Genomic DNA, 21,414 nt, shown 5'->3' on the forward strand with positions numbered 1-21,414 from the left:
TCTTGGAAATGCTTGAACCCCTGCAATTGACATTTTCTGAAAAATATTCAACCTAAGGCAGACAACTGATATGGAGAAGTTTAGTCAAAATGGTTAAAGTTTGATAAATGTGTAAGCAAGTGAAAATAGTTTCTGTAATCAGAGGTGTCATAACTAGTCAAAGCCATCGCAGGACCGCTGGTGAACCTCTTTGAGAATTTGTGGCACTCAGGAGAGGTCAATGTTGTGCCCTTTTTCAAGAAGAGGAAGAGAGAAAATTTCTCAAGGAGTCCATATGCGATAGGATAATAGGAAATTCTGAACAACAGCCAGCATGGTTTTGTTGCGGGTAGGTCATGTCTGACTAACCTCATCTCCTTCTACAACCAGGTTACTCCTACCTGGATAAGGGAGATGAGGTCAATGTCATCTACTTGGACTTTAGGAAGGCCTTTGACTTGGTGTCCCATGAGGCTTGCAAGGTAAAACTAGAGGTCTATGGGCTCTACAATTCAACAGTCAGATGGGTGGGAAACTGGCTGTGGGGTCAGACCCAGACAGTACTAATAGACAGATCTGTGTTTACCTGGCGGAAGGTAGCTAGTGGGGTCCCTCAGGGTTCAGTACTTGGACCGGTGCTTTTCAACATCTTCATCAATGATCTGGACATGGGGCTGCAAAGCACACTGGCAAAGCTGGCCAATGACAGTAAGCTGTGGGGAAGTGCGGCCACACCTCAGGGTAGGCTGGTGATCTAGGCAGACCTGGACAGATTAGTTAGGTGAGCAGACCAGAACCAGATGCTGTTCAGCACTGAAAAGTGTAAAGTGCTTCATCTGGGGAAGAAAAATCCACAGCAAACTTACAGGCTCAGTGGTGCCATGCTACCTAGAAACACGTCTGAAAGGGTCCTGCAGGTCATAATTGACCATAAAATGAATATGAGCCACCAGGGTGATGCTACAGTTAGCAGAGCAAAAGATACGCTGGCATGTGTCAACCGAGGCATCTCAAGCTAACCTAAGGAAGTTATTCTCCTGCTCTACTTGGCATTGGTGAGGCTGCAGCTGGAGTACTGCATCCTGTTCTGGGCACCACATTTCAAGAAGGATGTGGAGAAGCTTGAGAGAGTCCAGAGAAGGGCCGCTCATATGATTATGAAGGCCTGAAGAACAAGCCATACGAGGAAGAGGCAGATATGGGACTGTTCAGCTTAGGAAAGAGAGAACTTCAGGGGGATTTGGTGCCAGCTTACAAATATATCAGGGAACAGCATCAGAGGGTAGGTGAACAGCTATTCACCAAAGTGCCCCAGGGGAAAACCAGGAGCAATGGTCATGAACTAGAAGGAGGTTTCAGACTGGATATAAGGAAAAGCTTCTTTACGGTTCGTGTGACCAGACTCTGGAATAGACTCCCGGCTGTGGTGATGCAGGCACCCTCCTACCGTGGAGATCTTCAAAAGGAGACTGCACACGCACCCTGCTGGGGTTATTTGACCCCAGCCGTCTTTTCGGTCCAGAGCAAGGGGGCTGGACCTGATGATCTCACGAAGTCACTTCCAGCCCTAAACTTCTGTGAATCTGTCACCCATCCCAGTCCTGCTAATGCCACCTTCAATTATGAAATGTTTCTAATGCCCAGCATCAAGTTGTTTTTTAATGGTTGCTGAAGTTGTAATTTTATTAGAACAAAAGGCTAATTGTTGTTGGGAGCATACCATATCTTCTTTGCATCACTTCCATTTGGTTTATTTTTGGAGGTATTGTTAGGCTTTATTACGTTTTGAGGAAGGGCTGTGTACTTTAGCTGAAAATATTTTCCTTTTTAGAAATCAGATAGTGTTTGTGCCTAGTAATTTTTTGCTTCTTGGGTGTGTAGACAGGAGGTGTGAGTAAAGAATAATGTAAGATTCTTTTCTTTATTCTGTAAAATTTGTTGGACAGTGATTTTGCTGACGGAGTTTTATCATTGCTTTTGTCCCCAAACAAATGTTCAGCAGATTCTTTGTGAGAGAGATTCATGGACTAATATTTTCAGATCTGGGTCCTTAAAGGGTAGATAGTAAAAATAAATAAATAGATAAATAAATAACCTATAGTTCCATGCTCTGTGTAGAGCCCAAGTGTTAAATTGAAGAGTAACTTGTAGTTTAGGAGCTGTGTTCTAAATATCACTTTCTTAATATTTTAAACTAGTGGTGCCCAGTTCATTGGGCCCTGTGAGCCGAAAGAGCGGCATGGAGCCAGTCTTCAAGCAAAATGTGGCATACGTGGCCAGACCTGGCACATGGGGCTGCCTTATCTGCCCTGTGGGTCTCCTTATAAGTCTGAAAATTTGACAGAACCATGAATGGTGACAGTATTAACTGCCACAGCTCTGGGAGCTGCAGCAATTAACACAGCTACTGCTCCCCTGCTACCAAACTTTGGTTGTGTCTTGGTCCCTTCCTGTTTTAAACATTAAAATTGTGATTGCGTCCAGAAGATTTGAAACTGCTTTGATTAATGTTGACACATTTAGTACGTAAAATGAAATCAAAGATTACAAGTTCTGATTTTTTAAACAGCTGCTCAATTTTTTTAAACAGCTGAGAAGCTATCATCTCTGAAAGAAACGGATTGGAATGACTTTTTGCAACAAATTTGTTCATTGATCGACTGCACTGAAAAGAATACTGGGACACCACGAGCTAAACTGAATTTGCTTTGCTATCTGTGCACTGTAGCTGGCCACAAAGAAGTGGCAACTAGACTAATCTGCTCACAGCTGGTAAGTAATAGAGTTCTGGGAGAGTCAGCATGGTTCACATGTCAGCCATTGCAACAACTCAGCTGTCGTTAGCAATGCTTCCCTTTTATTTCTATTTTAAGAAACTGTTGATATAATGACGAATACAATACAATGAATTAAGGACAAAATAATGAATTATGCCTATTATATTTTATGCTACTAAATTTCATGCCAAATAAAAATTTTGAGGAGGAGCTGGGGGGCATTGCATCTTTTGGACTAGATAAATATGTTTATAATCATTTGCTATATTAATAAAGAGTTAATTGTGAAATGTTCCCAAGCTTAGTAAGACCATGAAATGTTAAAGATGGTAGAATTTGGGGGAATCAAAATAGGCCAAAGTATGGAAAGTACAGCCAAGTTAAATTTCCCTCAGCTGATGAAACCAGGTTTATAGTGGTAACACCAAAGGCAGAATATGGTCCAGCCAAAGGTTTGACAAAATAAGAACATGCAGTTGGGAGACGGACGCCCCTATTAGATCATAGAATACATAGATTTATTCAATATTCAGTTAACATTTTTGCTTTCACTGCCTACCCTTGTTTTATATTTGCAAAATAAACTCAGGGTTTTTTTAATATTTAATATAAAACTCTGAATACTGTCTACCATTATCTTGATTCTCATATAGCATCAGGGAGTTCGGTTCACAATGGATCGTATGTTTTTAATTGTAGTTTCCAGTATTACTTCAGCAGATGAGGGCAGCTGCCAATTGGGATATGTAAGTAACAAGTAACTCATTTCAAATGGATTTGTTGAAATACTGATCATCATTGAATATGTTAGATGATGTCCTTTAATTTTATGTACTGCCAGCCTTTTCTGATGACATGTGTAATGAATTGTTTATTTTCAGCATCATAAACATAGCAAGATCTGATATGTTCTAGCCACTACCAATTTTAAATGGCCGTTGAGGATTTTACTTATACTATAAATAAAAAAATATAATCCAGGAGTTGACTGATTAAATCTACTGCAGTGTTGACAAAAGACGCGAATTGCATAACCACAGTCCATTTTTTACAAATGCGTGCACTGTTAAAATGAATTTGTGATCATGAATAGGTCTCTTTTTTTTACTTAACATATGTAATTTAGAAGTAGAGGAAATAAATAATTGGAAATATCATCTAAACTTTGATTTAGCTTTGATTTAATCCAACCCCTTCATAATGTTCATAATGATAGAAACTTACTTTGCTTTAATAGTCAGAAGTATTATGATGTAATAATGCCCTCTACTGGTTATTTTGTATTAAGGTTTTTTAATCCTTTACAGCATTTAAAGTAAGTTTTTAAATGTCCTTTAAAATGATGCGTCTAATATTTTAATTTGCTCCCATTCATGTTTTTCTGGGAATGAAATCTGTTTTGACAACTAAGATGAAAAGTGTAAAATGACCCATGGTGATCTTTTGTATTTTAAATTATGTTGATGAATATGAACAACAAATGAGATTAGCATGAGTATTATTTCTAAATCCACTTTATAGTAAACAAAGGAAAGTCTATGCCTTTTTATAGACCACTAATTGCTTATATCATAATTCAGTTAGAATTGCTGAAGTAACATGCTGTTGTAGAGGGCAAAAGGATGGCCTACATGTTGCCCTACATTGCTGTACATTGTGCTATGGTGAAGTAGCCATGTGATTGCCAGCTATGTCACCGGGGTGGTGCACTCCCAGGTGATAGCGTGTCGGTATGGCAATTAAGCAGTGAAATTCACTTGTGTATCATGCAGATGGTGCAGTAACCACCCATATACTACACCATGCTTTAGTACTTCCAAAAGGTGTACTTCCGTATGGTGACATGTAGATGTGCCCAATGTGTAGTATCTAAGAACAAACTGGGCTTTTGCAATTACTTAATTTGTAAAATTGTGCTTGAAAAATGCCTGTACTTAATTATCTGTGTATAATATACCATTATAAATAACTAGTCACAATAACAATGTTTTTCTTATGTTTTAAATGTAGTATGTTTTTCATTTCAGTAACAAATGTGTTTAATTCATAGACGTACTAAAGTAGCCAGAGTGATTGGCTTACTGGCATCGCATACAACTGAACTAAAAGAAAATGTACCTGTTTTGGAGGTAACTTTCTTTTCCTTATTTAAGTTGCCAGAGTTAAGAATATTGATGTTTTTATTAGAAAACTCAAAAATTTTCATACCTTTTTATTAAACTTTGCTTTATTTTTTCTCCATGTGTGAAAATGGACTTACAACATTCTGTTATCTAAAACTACATATCTGTGATACTATATGCACAAAAATAGTTGTACTGATTTTAAGTAAACTTTGTCAGAGCAATGATATTTTCAGCTTGTTTTTTTCACAAACTCAGTTTTACATGCTGTACTTTGCATTTTGTTTTTCATTAGGCTATATGAGTCTATTTTATTGACGTTTTGTAAAATGTAAACAAAGTTAGGTTTCTTCATACGCAGTTATTTTCTGAGATACGTGTTACTCTTATTTTTTTAGTAATATACATCTCACAGCTAAGCTTGGATAAAGCTAGGAATGTGACTAAGTTGCACTTCACTACTACCAGTCCCAGAATGTTTTACACTGAAAGGGAAATCATTTCCTATAGAGGACAAAAATATTTTTATTCCACACTATTTAAACTGTTGTCAACCATTTAAAAATTATTACATGCTGGTGGTTAGCTAGTTTGACTCCAAAGATTATTTAAGCATGTACATTTCTTTTTTTTTTCCTTTTCCTTATGGTACTTATACCTGGAACTTTGCACTTTGTGGTATCTGGCTGTGAAACATTTACATTGGGTGATGGTATTCTCTAAGCACATGTGGCCATCAAAACATTCGTGAGTTATTTAAGCACGTACATTTCTTTTTTTTTTCCTTTTCCTTATGGTAATTATACCTGGAACTTTGCACTTTGTGGTATCTGGCTGTGAAACATTTACATTGGGTGATGGTATTCTCTAAGCACATGTGGCCATCAAAACATTCGTGAGCAGAGAGAGGTAGTCAGCTAGGTTAGTCTGAAGTCAGTTAGAAGGCAGGGTAGATAGGCACCTTTATAGAGACGTATTAAATAAAATATATATGAGAGAGCATAAAAGTTGTGAACCCAGGTTCATTGCATCACATATTTAGTTAGTCTATAAAGGTTCATAGCTGTCTTGCCTTCTGACATCAAATATTGCTATGTGCATATTAGCCCACAAAGATTGGAATCTGCTGCTGCTTGTTGGCACCCTGAAAGTAATCTGTAAAAATGTAACACTCTCTCTCTCTCGGTCTCCTAGGGCACCACAATGTTTGGACTAGACTTTTTTTGTAAAAGACTGGAAATAAAATAATTTTTAGGGAAAGCTTACTTTGAAAAAATATCATTAAGAAACAATAGAAAGTATCTTTTGAGCGATGTTATAGATACAAGCTGGAGATGAATACTGATGTAAGCCCTTATTTTCCCAGTAAACCTACTACATATATGCAATGAGTTGTCATCAGTGATTCAGTATCTATATGGAAAGAGGTATCAAATATACCAGCAGCTGTTTAAACCCTGTATTTTTTTCTGATTGGAGACAGCACTGCACATCAGTATGCAAGTTGGTATGTCAGGACAGTGGCCACAGAGCCCAAACTGTAGCATGAACTGACTTACATGGGACAATATAAGACCTGGAAATATATTCAATATATATATGACTTTAGAGTAGGGGTTGACAACTTATGGTTCGTGGGCCAGATCCGGCTTGCAGAGGTAGAGCTTAAGTGGGATTCAGTGGCTGGGAGGTTTCAGCAGTAGTCACTCTCCCCATACCACTGAGGATTAGTGGTAGTGGTGGCTGGATCCTAGCACCCACTGATCTGTCTGCCTCTGACCCAAACTGTGTCAATCCAGGCCACAGCCTTAAAAGTTTGCTGATCGCTGCATTAGAAAATATACATTCCACGAATCTTACAATTTTTTTTGTTAATTATGTAATTGGTTTAGTTCAGACACTTTGAGCTGAATGTATGTTTAATAACACTTCAGTTATGCCACAGCAAAACTCACATGGCTTGTATGGCACTATTTAAAGTAGGAGGCATAATTTTGAGAGATTTGTTTTGTTTCTTTGAATATATTAAAAAGCTCTTCAAATTTGTATTAGGTCTTCAAGTGCATCTTGTAATCTAGTGCATGCTCCAGTTTGGTCTCTGTGGCCACTGCCCTGACATACCAACCTGCATACGGAGTTGTCAGAAACAGTGCTGTCTCCAGCCACAAGACCTTATGGGGCTTAAACAGCAGCTAATATGACATGACAGGTTTCAGGTCAGTTCCCGGTAGGTAAGTCACAAAACCTTAGTACCAGTGATCCTAATTAGGATTCTTTGACAGTCTTAGGAAAAAAATAGTCTATGAAGTTTTTTCACTGGTTTTGAACATGAGGAAGATCATGGTCTGAATGGACAGAGGCTTTAGGACTAGACTTATGCCCAGGTGTAGGATGGTATGATGAATATTTTTTTAGTGTTGTGTCCTGCTACATATGTTCTATGGCTAGAGAGCTACCATCTGTGGTATAGTTCACATGAATAAGCTTATGTACATTGATATAATAGAAAAATCAGGAAACCCTTTTGCTGCCTGTTGTGTGAGAAATTCAGTACCCACTCTTCTGATAAAAGTTTGCAAAGTTTAGCATTTACACCTGGAAAGAGCAGCTTGTTGTACAAATATCCACTAGATGTCACTCAAATACAAAAATAAACTATAAGCAAAATGTACATTCTTGTTCAATTTGAATCTTAAATTGAAATGGACTAGGCAAATTCCTCAGGAAACACTATGTTACACTGAGGTCTTCACTACCTTTACAGTCTAATATTTGAGAAATATTCATATTTGCAGTTAATGAATGTTCTTATACTTGAGTTTCACCACTGTCATTGCACTTCTCATTACTTTAGCCCACTTTAGTGATTGTAACAAAACAAGTAAATTGGTTTCTTACATATTTTATTGATTGCAGTTGAAGATATGTTTATGTGGATTTGTCCAGTCACAGTAAAGGTATACAGTTCTTGTGGTTGTACAGCCCAATTTTGTTCTAGTTTATGAGCCCTTTCAAGGAGTTGTCATTTGCCAGTCCAGAGCATCTATCCATCTTCCCGCTTCTTTTCATGTTACTTTTCTAAGCTTTTAAAGTTTTTCAAGTTTTTTTTCTTGTGTTTTTTTACTTTCAATTGAGATTATTTTTCTTTTAATTTTGGGGGCTAGTTCTAAGAGGAAGAAATTTCTACAGTGCTGTAGCAAGGAAGTTTGGTGCCCGGTGCAAGCCCACACCAGCAGCCTGCCTTCACCCCGCACACAGATCCAGAGGAAAAATACCCCTCCCCACCCCCCCCCAATGCTTGCCTGTCCATGCATGCAACGGGCCAGGGGAGCCACCTCCTCCCACATTCCCCTGGACGAGCCACTTGTGGCTCCATCCTGTACCCCGCCCCAGCTAGGCAGTGCGGTTGGTGCCCCCTCACTTTGGTGCCCAGGGTGGTCGCCCCACTCACTCCTCCCTTGCTAGGGTACTGAATTTCTACATTCCTGCCTTTAGAAGCAAGTTCTAAAGGATGTGGGACAGCATACTCTCCTGAATGAGGAGTGAATAAGTGAGATGAAAGTGGGTTACTGCAAGAGAAAAAACAGGTTTCTATATGGTACTTTCTTTCTGCTTATTCAGCTCCTTGAATCTAAGCTAATTGAATTATTACTTTCCTAGAGGGGATAGTAGGACAGGAGACAAATCCAAAAAGCTAAGCTGAGCTGCTTCTCCAAATAAGACTCTTCTGTCAAACTAATGGAAAATTCCATTTTTTGTTCTTCAGACAGGAGGACGAAGGTCTGTATAATTTGAGCCACTCTTTCCCAAACTTTTTAGAAGAATAAAATACTTCCTAAGTTCCTTAATCACAGGGAATCCTAATGTAATATTATAAACTTATGTGAAAGAAGGGGGAAGCCTGTCTTCTGTTCTTTTAATGTCCATTCAGTATAGTAATGATATCTTTCGGGTTAGACTTTATGGCTTCTCTCTCAATCCATTGCAGTTGACTTCTCTCTGACTACAACCTCCATGAACTCAAGTTCACTGTTACTACAATCAAGTTCTGACAACATTACCCCCATCTTTAAGTCTTTCCGTTAGCTTCTATAGAAAAATGTCTTATCCCAGCTTTCTAATTTCTCTACAGTTGACTCCCATCGTTCCTATTTAGGCAGAAGGCAGGGCACGGTGGCACCTTTGGGACTAAATGGTTCAGGGAGGCATAAGCATTCATAGGCAACAGCCTGCTTTATCAGATGAAGTAGATTGTTGCCTAGAAAGCTCATGTCCCTCTGAACTGCCTTGCCCCGCTGTCTATCTGACTTCAGAGTGACAGGACTAACTAATTTTCTCTGCTCATGGAGAACTTGTTTTTGTTTTGTTTTTTCTATTGACACATTAAGTCTTTTCTTTACTCTGCAAACAATCCCAGCTTGATTGTAGGTTTGTCTACTTTTCCTGTGAGCACCTTGTGTCATTCATCTATCTTCTGTTTTATGGGCAAAAGAAAATCTCCCAGTCAGTATTGGGCAACCTGCAGCCAGATGTTACAGGATCTGGCCACAGTTGCCTGGGAACATCTGTCCTGTCCACCGACTAGTGTTTCCAAGCGAGAGGGTGTTCAGCATTGCTAGTGATGTTGTGAAACCCCACTGCACCTCCTTGGATCCTGGTTTTTGTGGAGCAGCTGGTATTCCTGAAGGTGAACCTCCTGCTTTGGGGGTTCCCCAAACTCCACATGCAGACAGAGTGAGTGCCACTGTCCTCACTCTGCACCTATTTGCTTTTTCAATATTCTTTGACAACCATTTCATGCCCTGCTCTTAGAGTTGGAGGCAGCAGTTTTTCACCAGCCAGCAGGGGAAGAAGATGTCCCTGCTGAGCTCCCGTTTTAGGATGAACTTGGAGGTATGGGCTGGGGCTATCAGGAAGGAGGAGGCCCCAGGTCCTGGGGATGACCTAAAACTGCACCCTGCCAGGGTAGGGAGGCCTGGTGGTGTGGCAGCCCCAGGAAATGCCAGGAGCACGAACCTCCCTGGTGAAAGGCGGGTAGGGGCCTGAAAACCTCCAGACACTCCACGTACACACTGTCCTGGCTAGGGAAAGCCCAGACCTGTAAGAATTTTGAGAGACCAGAGGCTTACTGGTTGTGGTGGAGTTGTGAGGCTCCAGGTGAGCTTAGCTGCCTAGGATGCCATCTGTGAAGCATGGGCCACAGTGTAGGGCAGGTACAGAGCTGCCCTACACTAAAATGGGCAGCCTTCCGCTTGGGTAACATCTGAACCAGTTTTCCATCAAGATGTGGCAGGAAAAGAGGGGTGGGTGGTTGGTTCAGAAGCAGGTGGGTGGCCCAAGATCTAACCAGCACCTGGAAGGCCCCGTTACAGGCTATCTGTTCTGCCTTAACACACACACAACACAAGTATTACTTTCAGCATTTTCACAGAAACCCCTGCACCTATCTCCTTGAAACTTGACAGGCTTTGTGCCCTCAGAAGGGGCTACCATCCCTGCTGTTTTCACTCAATTCTGCAAAAAAAGGATAAAGTTATAGGTATTTTAGTGATTCCACATTATAGTCTATGGTCAAATCACCCCTAATCAGCGCTGAATCCTTTGAATCCAGTTCAGCCAAACAGATTTGGGACAGTGATCCAAATCACCAAATTGAATCACTGTCCCCTGAATCGGCGGAATCTGAATCGAATACTGGCCACTTTGCACAGGCCTACAAAACACCCATGGAGTATAGCATCAAAATTGTTAGGCACTTCATTCAGGAATTGCAGCACGAGGTACATTTTTATAATTTATTTTGATTAATTATTTCATCAAAACAAAATTTTACCTTCATAAAAAACACTGATTTCAGTTGACACTGTTGTCATGGACTACCCTAAATTAATTTCATTTCTGTCATGAAACAAATTGCTATACCTTTTTCACTAAAACTACATAGCTGGTGTAGTCAAGTGTTTCCTTGATTAGTCTGATGTAGTTGATGCATCTTTTATGAAGGTAATGATCCAGTGTCTTTTTTTTGCTTATTTCTTTATCAGTTGGTTATTTTGGTGATGATGAAGGTGTGATCTACTATTTCTGTTAATATAACTGCAAGACTCTAAAATCTAGAGAAGTATTGAAGAAGAGTATATATTTAATTGAATTCTTCATTCAGCATTTGAAGTATATTTCATAGTCCTCAGTCCTTTTGTGGACCTTCTCCTTTCATAAGTTTTTGAAAATGGAGTAGTGCCCTTGGCTTTGTTAAACACCAGGTAAAAATATGAATCTGATCTGGAGAAAGAAGGATAATATACATTAAAGGAAAAACAGTTCTTCCGTCCAACTCCACAGATTTATAATGATGCAGAGAAACTGATGTGAGGGTTCTGTAGAGCTGGGTGGGAAGTGGTTTTCCATCCCATGAAACTTTGAGATTTTGATAATATTAGCTGTTCTTCAGTTACATGAAACCAAAAATGTTTTGAAGGTTTTGTAAAAAAGTGAGGGAAAGATGTGTCCATGTCCACCCACCTAGCATATCTATTTGTCCGGTGGTTAGCCCAGTCATTTGGGATATAGGGGATACACATTTGAGTCCATTGCTCTGTGGTCCTCTCAAATTGTAGATGTGTGCCTTAAAGCTGTCAGGCTCTTCGTTATTATGTAATAGTCTCTCTGTCTGTCTTGTTGGAGCTAGTCCACATTTTAAGTAAGTATTAATTTGAGAACAGTCTTGAAAATGGGTCTCTCTGCTACCTAGAGTGAGTGCCCTAACTACTGTACAGCATTCACCCAGTGAATATTTAATTTTTTTATACAAGTTTCTAATCTTAATTTTGCAGAGCAGGGAAATTGAAATTGAAATCCTAGAAGACTGTCTGGGACATCAAATTATTGAATCTTTTAAGCATGTGCATTTTGTCTCTGTTATTATGTCTCTCTAGGTATTCCATTCTAAAGCTGAGAAATCTGTCCTGGCAAAAGATTTTTCAAACTCATATAGTCCCACAAAAAGTTATGGTTTCAGTGAATTTGCTTTTCTTGATGAGACTTTTTTACCAAAAGATTTCCAAAAATCTTTAGGTTTTATGTCGAGAGCTATGCATTACATACTCCTGTACTCAAAGTATACTCCTTATTCACAACACATAGGGACAGGGTATATCCATATATCGGAGTATAAGGACATTTTATGAATATCCTTGTATCAGAGTATTTTTCCCCCTACCTCAAAGAGATATAGGACACATGAGGACTGGCCAAAACATTCTGTGTAGAAAGTCTGCAGTCATATACTTCACCTATGCATATATATGTGAGATGAGAAAAAGAGTGTCTTGCATCTCAAAGTTTTGTTTAAATTTATCCCAACTGTGTAGCTAGTTTAGGAAGAGGTATTACCCTAAGAAATCCTTGCCTTCTTTTTATGTTCCTACTACAAGCATTTAATCAATGCTCAATCCAGATACTCAGAGTGGGTGCAGAGCTCAGAATTGATTTTTCTGACCATAAACATTTTTGGTTTTCTTAATTGTTTCAGTTGTACTCAAAATCAATATCTTCCTGGTTTTGCAATCCACATTTTAATTTTTAAGATTTTAACCCTATGCCATCATTTATCTGCACAATTAAGGTTATATTTTTTTTAATTGTGTGCTCTTAGGTTAATAGCCCAGATAATAACATAGTTCTTGAGAAAGAAAATGAAACAGTCTGCAATGAGGATTCTTTAGATAATATCATGCTTTCTGCATATGGATAATACTGTACTTTAGTTTTGGAGGTGGCTTGATCTTGACAATTAAAATGTTCATATGTATTTTTGATAGTTTCCCTATCTTTCTTTCTAATAGTTCTTGAGTACATTTGTGGATTTCTGCAGTGTTCTAAATAGTATCAGCTTAGGAAAGGGGCCTGAGTATCACTTCTCAAAGCTCAATTGAAGGCCTTGGCTTAAAGTGCAGCTCTGGGTAAAAAGTACACCATGATTTTTGGATTCCTAAGAACTGGAAAATACACAGAAGATGTAAGAAGATACACTACTAAAATAATAGTGCTTTCTTATCTGGAGTACTATGAGCAGTGTTGGTAGTCACCCTATTTTAAGAAGGCTACTGCAGATTTAGAAGTGGTTCAGAGAAGGGCATCAAGAATGATTAGGGGCTTTATGCAGGTTTAGAAGAGTGGGGCATGTTTTCATTAGAAAGATGAAATATAAAATAAGGAATGGTATGGAGAAGATTGGTTGGGAAATGTTGGTTCTCCCTTCCTCATAACTCAAGAAGAAAGGAGTGTTCAATGAAATTGAAACATGGGAAAATCAGAACTGACAAAGGGAAATTCTTATTCAACATGTAATTAGACCATGAAACTTATTGCCCTATTATGTCACTGAAATCAGGAAATTAGCAAGATTCAAAGAGGCTTTGGTTACTTGTATGGAAAGCAGGTATGCAAAGCTGTAATAGTTTGTTAGAAATAATTTCTAAAGGTATATAAAAACTTATCTTTCAGGTTTTATAACAAGGAGTTAGGAAGAGATGGGGGGGTTGAGGGGGGTGGCAGAGGGAGAGAAGGAGAGGCTGTGATTATTCCTTATCTGCTTATCTGATTATTCCTTATCTGATTATTCCTTATCTGCTTACCCTTTTCTTTAAAGTATCTGGTGATGGTCACTGTTGAGAACAAAATAATGGAAAAGGTGAACTTTAAATTTGATCCAGGTTGAGAACCTTAGTTTTTCTTGATGTAGATAATGTTACTTTGATAGTATAATATGAGGTCACAACCCCTACCGATTTTTCCTTCATTTTAATTATATTGTTATTTTTTATGATAAGTGTAATCTGAACAAAACCTAATACATCACTGCTATTGGTTTATTGTTGGCCTGTGGCTAGCCCCAAGTCTAGGTCTCCTGTTTTAATTATATTTATTATGTTATGGCTAGGCAAGTTATTTACTTTAAATATGATGTACTTGGTTTTTGATTGGTGACTCAAGGATAAGCTTGTTTGTAGAGAGGAAGTAGGGTGCTAAAATGTTAATCTCATTGTGGGGTAGAGAATTAAAAGAAAATGATGTTACTTTCTCTTTCCTGTGTAAGCGAAGTGAAACTGAAGTGCAATTCAGATGTAAAATTAGAGCGTTTGAATTGCTTATGCATGGAAATAACACATCATCACACATCAAAGAACACTTTAAAAGGATTTTGCCTCCTTACTCATAATGATAGAAGTATATTTGATGTCCTACCTGATGCCTTGTAGAACAGTTTTCAGCATATATGTTTTCTGTAATTGTGGATTTTTGTTGATTCAAACTAGTTTGTATCTCTGCCTATATTTGTAAGATTTTCACAGAACGAGTCATGAGAGTTCCATGGAAACCATTTTGTATTTTCATTTTTCTTTCAAACCATTCATGTTTTCTATTAGAAAATCCTAGGAATCAAAGATCATAAAAATAAAATGAGGAGATGATGTTATCCCCAAATAATTAAGGCTTCTCTCTGAAATAGAAACACAATTTAAAATAGCTTTTCTTACAGTTATGTTACCTTAGGACTCTTAAATGCTCTGGGCGGGATGTTGCCCATATAAAAGCCTGGGGTCCAGGATTTCCAAACATGTCTTTTGCTTGTCTAAATCCACATGCACACAGAGACTAGTGTTTAATTCAATTGAGAAGTATTTTCTCAAGCAATTCTGAGATTATAGGTGTTTGTAGGAAGAGTTAACAAACATCAATGTGTTTTGTTTGCTTAAGGTTAAGATGTTGACTCTTTAAATTATTTTAAATGATAAATGGCTATAAAATAAATTAGCATGCCACTTAGTGCAATCTAGAGAAATGTAATTAGGTGTGTCCTTTAAAATACAAAATCAGAATCCTAATAAGGTCTGCCTTTTCTAGCTGAAAGTTTGATCATCAGCAGTTGAATGCTGAGAACATTTCTGCTTAAATAAAGAAAAATATATCAAATATAGTTCTAGGTTTATTGCAAAGTTAAATAGGAAGTTATGTAACTCCACAATAGAAATATTTTTTATATTCTAATCATTATAAATGTCTAATAATTTTGAATAATGTTTTAACACTTTATTTAAGCAGTCCTAAGTCTTTTGTACAAATTATTTTTTCTTTCTTTCTCTCCTTTTTTTTTTTTTCTTTTTCTTGTACACTTTGACAGTTGCTTAAATTCTGTGGTAGGAAAATAAGTTTCCATATTTAAATAGGATTAATCCTTCCTTTCTGGTTATTATATTCTATCCTTTACAAGTAACTCCAATTCAAGCCTATGCTATTCTTCCCTCCCTAATCATTTCACACTACCCCTTAAAAGTGAGTGATTCTAATATGCCTGAGGATTGTAGCATCAGACTCTCACTGACCTTAATGGAAGTTGTGCACGTTGAAGGAAACAGATTCTAAAATATAAAGATCTGTCACTTAATCTCATTATTTGTTATTTGTATTGTGGTAGTGAATAAAGGCTCCAAACCTGTTGTTACATGGCTTCCATGTAACCTATTGTTACATGGCCTCCAAATACAGTGAGAAAAAGGGGAGGAAGTGAGAGTTACATGGCCTCCAAATACAGTGAGAAAAAGTACCTTTCTAAGAATCCATAATGTAGACAGACTAAACAAATTCAAGCAAAGGAAGTGGGATAAAATATACAAACAAAATACCCTTCTTGTTGGATCCTTCCTTCTTCCCCTCCCTTTAATTTTTTTATAATTTTCCATGTATGCAATCTAATTATTGGGGGGTTACCTTAAATTTGTCTCCATGCCTGCTGTGGCAGGGAAAGCAGCAGTAGGGGAACCCTACCCCTGCCCAGACCCCTGCCTCTTGCGCCCCCCAACCCAAGTGACTGCCTGCCCGGTGCCATTTTCTTCCCTTCTGTGTGTGCCTACCCCCTGCCACTTTCTTCCTGCCACAGCTCTTCAGAAGCCCACTTCCCAGCAAAGTTTTGTCGTGATTAAACAGTATTATTTTTCTTCCATAAGAAGTAATCTGCAAAATGAAATTTTAAAATGTAGGCTATGCTCTTTGTTTGATTAATATTTGGAAGTAGTAGTGTTGGAAACCAGCAGTTCAGGGGAAAAACACTAAAATAATTCAGTGGTATTTTTGTAATCCATAGAACTGTAAATGATAGGCTTGTAAAAGGCCTTCCAGGTCATCTAGTGGCTTTTCAGTTTGTGAAATATAAGGAGCAGAAAGCAAATAAAAAAGAAATATATAAATTAATCATTTCCGTCTTTTCATTTTATGCTTTACTTTCTTTTCGGTTAAAGTGCTACACATTTTACCCCTGTTCTCCTGGAAAATAATGCAGCAAAGGAGAAGGAAGTGGGTTTTTTTGCAGTTGTACATTGGGGCAGAAAGAGTTTGATAAATTTATCATTATATGGTGATGATATAATTAAATGTTTTGTTTCGCTATCTTTTTTCATGTCTTGCATAAACCCATTCCTTTTTATGCAGAATTACATTTTCATGCCATTTGAAATGTGGCAAATTTAAAAAAATGAAAATTAGGCATTTTCTAATTTGAAAATTCTTCAACAGTTAAAATTTTGAATACAGCCATTTTGTCTTTCTCATATTTTACAGGTGCAAAGGGTTTCACTTACATTTTGATGATTGATAGTCACATTATGGCATGTAAAAATAAATAAGTAAATGAGAAGCAGAAATCCACTAGAAGACAAGGAGTTTTATACATTTCATAGTTGGTAGGGTCAAAAGGGACCTGAGCAGATCATCAAGTCTGACCCCCTGCCATGGCAGAAAAAAGTAGTGGGGTCAAACGACCCCAGCAAAGTTTCGTTTAGCCTCCTTTTAAAGACCCTCAGGGTAGGAGCCAGAACCACTTTACCTGGAAGTTGGTATCAGATCCTAGCTGCCCTGACCATTAAGTAGTGCCTCCTGATATCTAGCCTAAATCTACCCTCTGCCAGCTTGTGACTGTTATTTCTAGTCACTCCTGGTAGTGCTTGGGGGAACAGGGACTCCCCCAATGCCTGCTGGTCCCCCCTGACTAGTTTGTAACAGGCCTCTAGATTCCCCTTCAGCCTTCTTTTGTGGAGGCTGAATAGGTTCAGGTCCCGTAGGCTGTCCTCGTAGGGCCTGCCCTGCTGCCCCCTGATCATGTGAGTGGCCCTCCTCTGGACCTCTCTCCATGTTGTCCACATCCCTCTTGAAGTGCGGCACCCAGAACTGGATGCAGTACTCCAGCTGTGGCCTGACCAGTGTCGCATAGAGAGGGAGGATCACCACCTTGGACCTGCTTAAGATGCATCTGTGGATGCATGACAAGGTGTGGTTGGCCTTCATGCATGCTCACACTGCCGGCCCATGTTCATCTTGGCCCATGTTCATCTTGGCATCAGTAGTGATTCCAAGTACCTTTTCTGCTTCTACACTGATGAGAAGGGAGTTTCCCAGTCTGTAGGTATGCTGCTTGTTCTTCCTCCCCAGGTGCATCATCTTGCACTTGTCAGTGTTGAACCCCATCCTGTTCCCATTGGCCCACCCCTGTAACCTGCCTAGGTCTGATTGCAGCCTATTCCTCCCTTCTAGCATGCCCCCATCCCTCCACATCTTGGTGTCATCAGCAAATTTGAACAGGGTGCTTTTTACCCCCTCATCCAAGTCACTGATGAAGATGTTGAACAGTGCCAGCCCGAGGACCGAGCCCTGGAGGACCCCATTGCCCACCTCCCTCCAGGTTGAAAATGACCCATCCACCACCACTCCCTGGGTGTGGCCCTCCAGCCAGTTAGCGATTCATTTAATGAGGTGTCTCATTAAAAAAATATGTACATCTCTAGCGCATGTACAAATTTACTATGTCTAGAACGGTCTGATATATTGATGCTGTTTGTTTGTTTGTTTTTGTTTGTTTTGCTTTATTGCAGAACTGACATCTATTATTTCCTAGAGAAACTGTGTGTCGGATAGCATGGGATGAAAAGCTAGAAAAATTAGAAAGCTCTATAATTGTAGTAACGTAGCAGTAATAGTTTCTGGTGGACAAAATAAGTTCTGTTTCCATACATTTTATATGAGCAAGAGTCATAAGATACTTAGAATATAATTTGTGACAGTCATGCTCTCACAAACAGGAACACAGACCAACCCAGAAAGTTTCCAGTGTTTGATCTTCCTGATGTGAAACCCTCAGGTGTTGATCTTTTCATTAAGTCTGGACAATACATTATATCTGAGTTTATCATATTCTTTAGCATGTTTCTTTGATATGTGTTTTGTCTGGTCATGTTCTACAGTATTATCCTATTGACTGCTTGCAGATGTGTGGGGGGGAAAACAGTGCTTTACTGCCTTTTCCTTACATTAGTTAGTATTTTAAGACGTTAATAAACACCATTTTGTTTTCACTTTTAATCTTGGAGTATTTGTTCTTTTTCATGTGCATTTTTTAAAAAATAGTACATTCATATTCTATATAAATAACATTCCAAAGATGATTACTTTTCTTTTAAATAGGAATCCTATATATAACCTACTTTTGCAGCCAAATGAGTAGTTTGCTTAAAGAAAGTGAGGTTGTTTTGACATTACCAGCACGTGATGTGTGTGTACTTACAAGACACTGAGCTCTAAAGTAATTTCTATTATGCTTGAGGCATAGACAGTTTTATCTCTGTAAGGGTCTGCAGCATTAGAAATGTGTTTTAATTCCCACAAATGCTTACAGACACTTCATACTAATGGATTGAAAATGGAGTAATATTGCAAATCTCTGCCACCTACCCCGTAAGGTATAAATAGGTCTTGTTTGTGAACACACTTCACAATTAAATTCTGGACAGTAGAAACAGCAGTGAAAATTTTAGATACATCTTGAAATGGGGAGAAAATTTTTCAAGGAATAACTTGTCAAATGCACATATTATTTTGTTGCAGATGCAGCTAATAGCTGTCTGTCCAGATATGAATCTTATATTTTGTCTTTTTATTATAACTATATTAAATCCATCCTGTTTTGACAGGTAATATAAAATGTTTAGCTAATGTATTACACTTAAAATACTTTGACTGGACACTATGGAACTGACTCTTCATTACTAATGATATATAGAGAAAATGTTGACTAGTTGAAGAACATGGTGCAGGAGTGGGAGTGAGCTGTTATTTGACAGACTGTAATTAATTAGTAGAAATTTCCTTTTTTGTAGCATTTCTTTTGCAGGTAATAAAACATTGAAAAAACTTTATTCATGACATTAATTTTTTTTTCCTTCTAATCCTGAACGAAAAATTGGTGGCCAAAATATTGCAACCTTAAACTTTGTCCTAAAGTAGGACTAATGAACAATTTGTAGCTTGGCCTTCATTATTCCTGTCAGGCATAGAAGTAATCTTGAAGAGAGAAAGATGAAAATAGAATTGCTTGAAGTCCCTTCCCCCAACCCTTACCCCTCGAGGTGTGTGTGCATGTGCCTGTGCACATACTTTTATTCTATCCCACATCTCTTCTTTGTCTCAGTTGTCATCTGTGAAGTGGCCTTTCCATGGATTTGTTCCACATTAAAAATGAGCAAACAGAAATCAAAGTGGACAACAGAAGAATGGAGGAGGAGATAATAACAGATAGGAAATCAATGTTGGAGCAGGCAACGTTTTGAAGAGCATATAACCTTAAGAGAAGAATGTTGAATGTGTGCAATGTAAAATGGGAAGTCTATAGAAGGCCTTGAACAGAATCATAAATAGGATCAGAATTCTGGATGGCAATATTAAGGTTTTGAGTGGATGTAGTGGGGGGGAGGTGGATGTTTGGAAGTGTGAGAGGGGAGGCAGGAGTCATCCCTCCCCCCCAGTGTAGCCCAGACCCTGATCAGCGCACCCTGATACTTTCCCCAGGAACAGAGACAGGCAGCAGCTGGAAAGAGACCTGAATGCCAACACAAAAGCAGGCTTAGCAGTTTCGCAGCTGCTTGAGCCTGCATATCAGTGAGAGCTGGAGGCATGGCTCGTGAGCAGCCAGGGATCCAGCTGAGGTGGCACCATGGGGAGAAAAGCAGAATGCCAGCTGGAAGATGCCGGCTATGGAACTGGTAGGCTCCAGCTCCAGCTGCCACAAGAAGGGGCTGGGCATCCGCCAGAGGACCCAGACGGGTGAAGCAGAGGGCAGTCTTGGGGGCCGACAGGGGCAAGGGAGCTCTACTGAGAGGCAGCAGCCTCAAGGGATGCTGCCAGGAAGCAGAGGGGCTCTGACCAGGAGCTCAGACACCAGGGCTGGGGATGGCGCCTCAGGCTCACAGGCATCCCCAGACAGCCCTACAGCAGGCAGAGCACAGGGAATCATGAGCCCCCAGGGGGGGAAGTAGATGGTGCCAGCTGGAGGGACCAGAGCAACAAGACCACAGGTCAGCCGAGCCCCAGGAAGGTGATGACAGAAGAGCTGGCAAGGGCTGGACACAGGGCAGTTGTCTGTACACACGGCTGTTAAGATAAAGGAGACAGACAAGTCTTCCTCAAGGAACTGAGGGCCCAGAGAGAAGGAAACTCAGGAGACCACCGGCAGAAGCCGGTCATTTTTCAGTTGAGTATCTTCAGTTACAGTTTGACCCCAGATGGGGCAGGTTTAGTTTCCCAGGAGAGGGGAAGCCAACCCAGAAATGAAGGACAGACCCCTAACGATTGATGGCCAGGAGGACCCGACCCTATCAAGGCAGGCAGTGTGGGAAGACCTGTGGGGAACAGCATCTACCCAAGCCAAGGACATGGTAAGGGTGGGGTAAAGGGTAGGTTTGGAGCCCCACGACGACACCCACAGGGTCGAGACCCCTCCAGGTCCCCCGGCAAGGAACTGCCTCCCCAACAAGAACACTGAAGACGTGACAGGTGAGCAAAGGGGAAGCACCCATACCATCTAGGGGCACTGGAATAATTTCACCCTGATGTCGCTGGGGGGGCAGGGTGCCGACAAAGAGGTCCCCAAAGCCGTACAACACTTACCAGTGACAGGAAGGGTAGAAGAAATAATTGTTGCAGTAGTCAATGAATGGCTGATGAGGTTCAGACTGGCTGTTTCACATGTAGACAGATAAAACTGTATGTTTGGCATTGTTATGGAAGACGGTGTGCAAGGTTTGGATAAGGCTGACCATGTTGGGCTTAGGTATAGCAGAGTTAGTAATGGTCTCTGCATAGTTTTTGTCAAAGTCAGAGAAGGAAGAATAAATGGTGGTGCTAAGTGACAGAGAAAGGAGGAAACATGTAAATTCATTGCATTTACTGGGTTTGGACAATTATCACTGATTTGAAATTAATAAGCAGCATTTATTGTTGTTTGTTTCTTGTTTTTAAAATGAAACCAATTTTGTATATAAATATACCTTTCATATATATATATATACACACTGTAAAAGCTCTGTTATCTGGCAACCCCCGGGAATGGGGGATGCCGGATAACAAAAATATGCTGGTTAATTGAGTGGCCCTGGCTGCCATTTCTCCTGCCGCATCTGGGGCATCCCTCCACCCCTCCCATGGCATCATCA

The 21,414-nt window shown here is 39.5% G+C and overlaps 1 protein-coding gene across 5 annotated transcripts in view; it reads left to right on the forward strand.

Moving 5' to 3' along the window:
- The window catches only part of ULK4 (unc-51 like kinase 4), a 454,563-nt gene that overhangs the window by 41,054 nt on the left and 392,095 nt on the right, over positions 1-21,414 (forward strand). For all 5 annotated transcript variants that reach the window (XM_090050395.1, XM_090050394.1, XM_090050397.1 and 2 more), the window contains 3 exons: positions 2,570-2,751; positions 3,456-3,502; positions 4,807-4,885. In XM_090050395.1, the coding sequence (XP_089906521.1) occupies positions 2,570-2,751; positions 3,456-3,502; positions 4,807-4,885 (308 nt within the window). The remainder of the gene's footprint in view (positions 1-2,569; positions 2,752-3,455; positions 3,503-4,806; positions 4,886-21,414) is intronic.

Source organism: Crocodylus siamensis, chromosome 5, assembly GCF_052110815.1.
Source record: "Crocodylus siamensis isolate JL-2025a chromosome 5, ASM5211081v1, whole genome shotgun sequence".
NCBI classification, from domain to species: domain Eukaryota; kingdom Metazoa; phylum Chordata; order Crocodylia; family Crocodylidae; genus Crocodylus; species Crocodylus siamensis.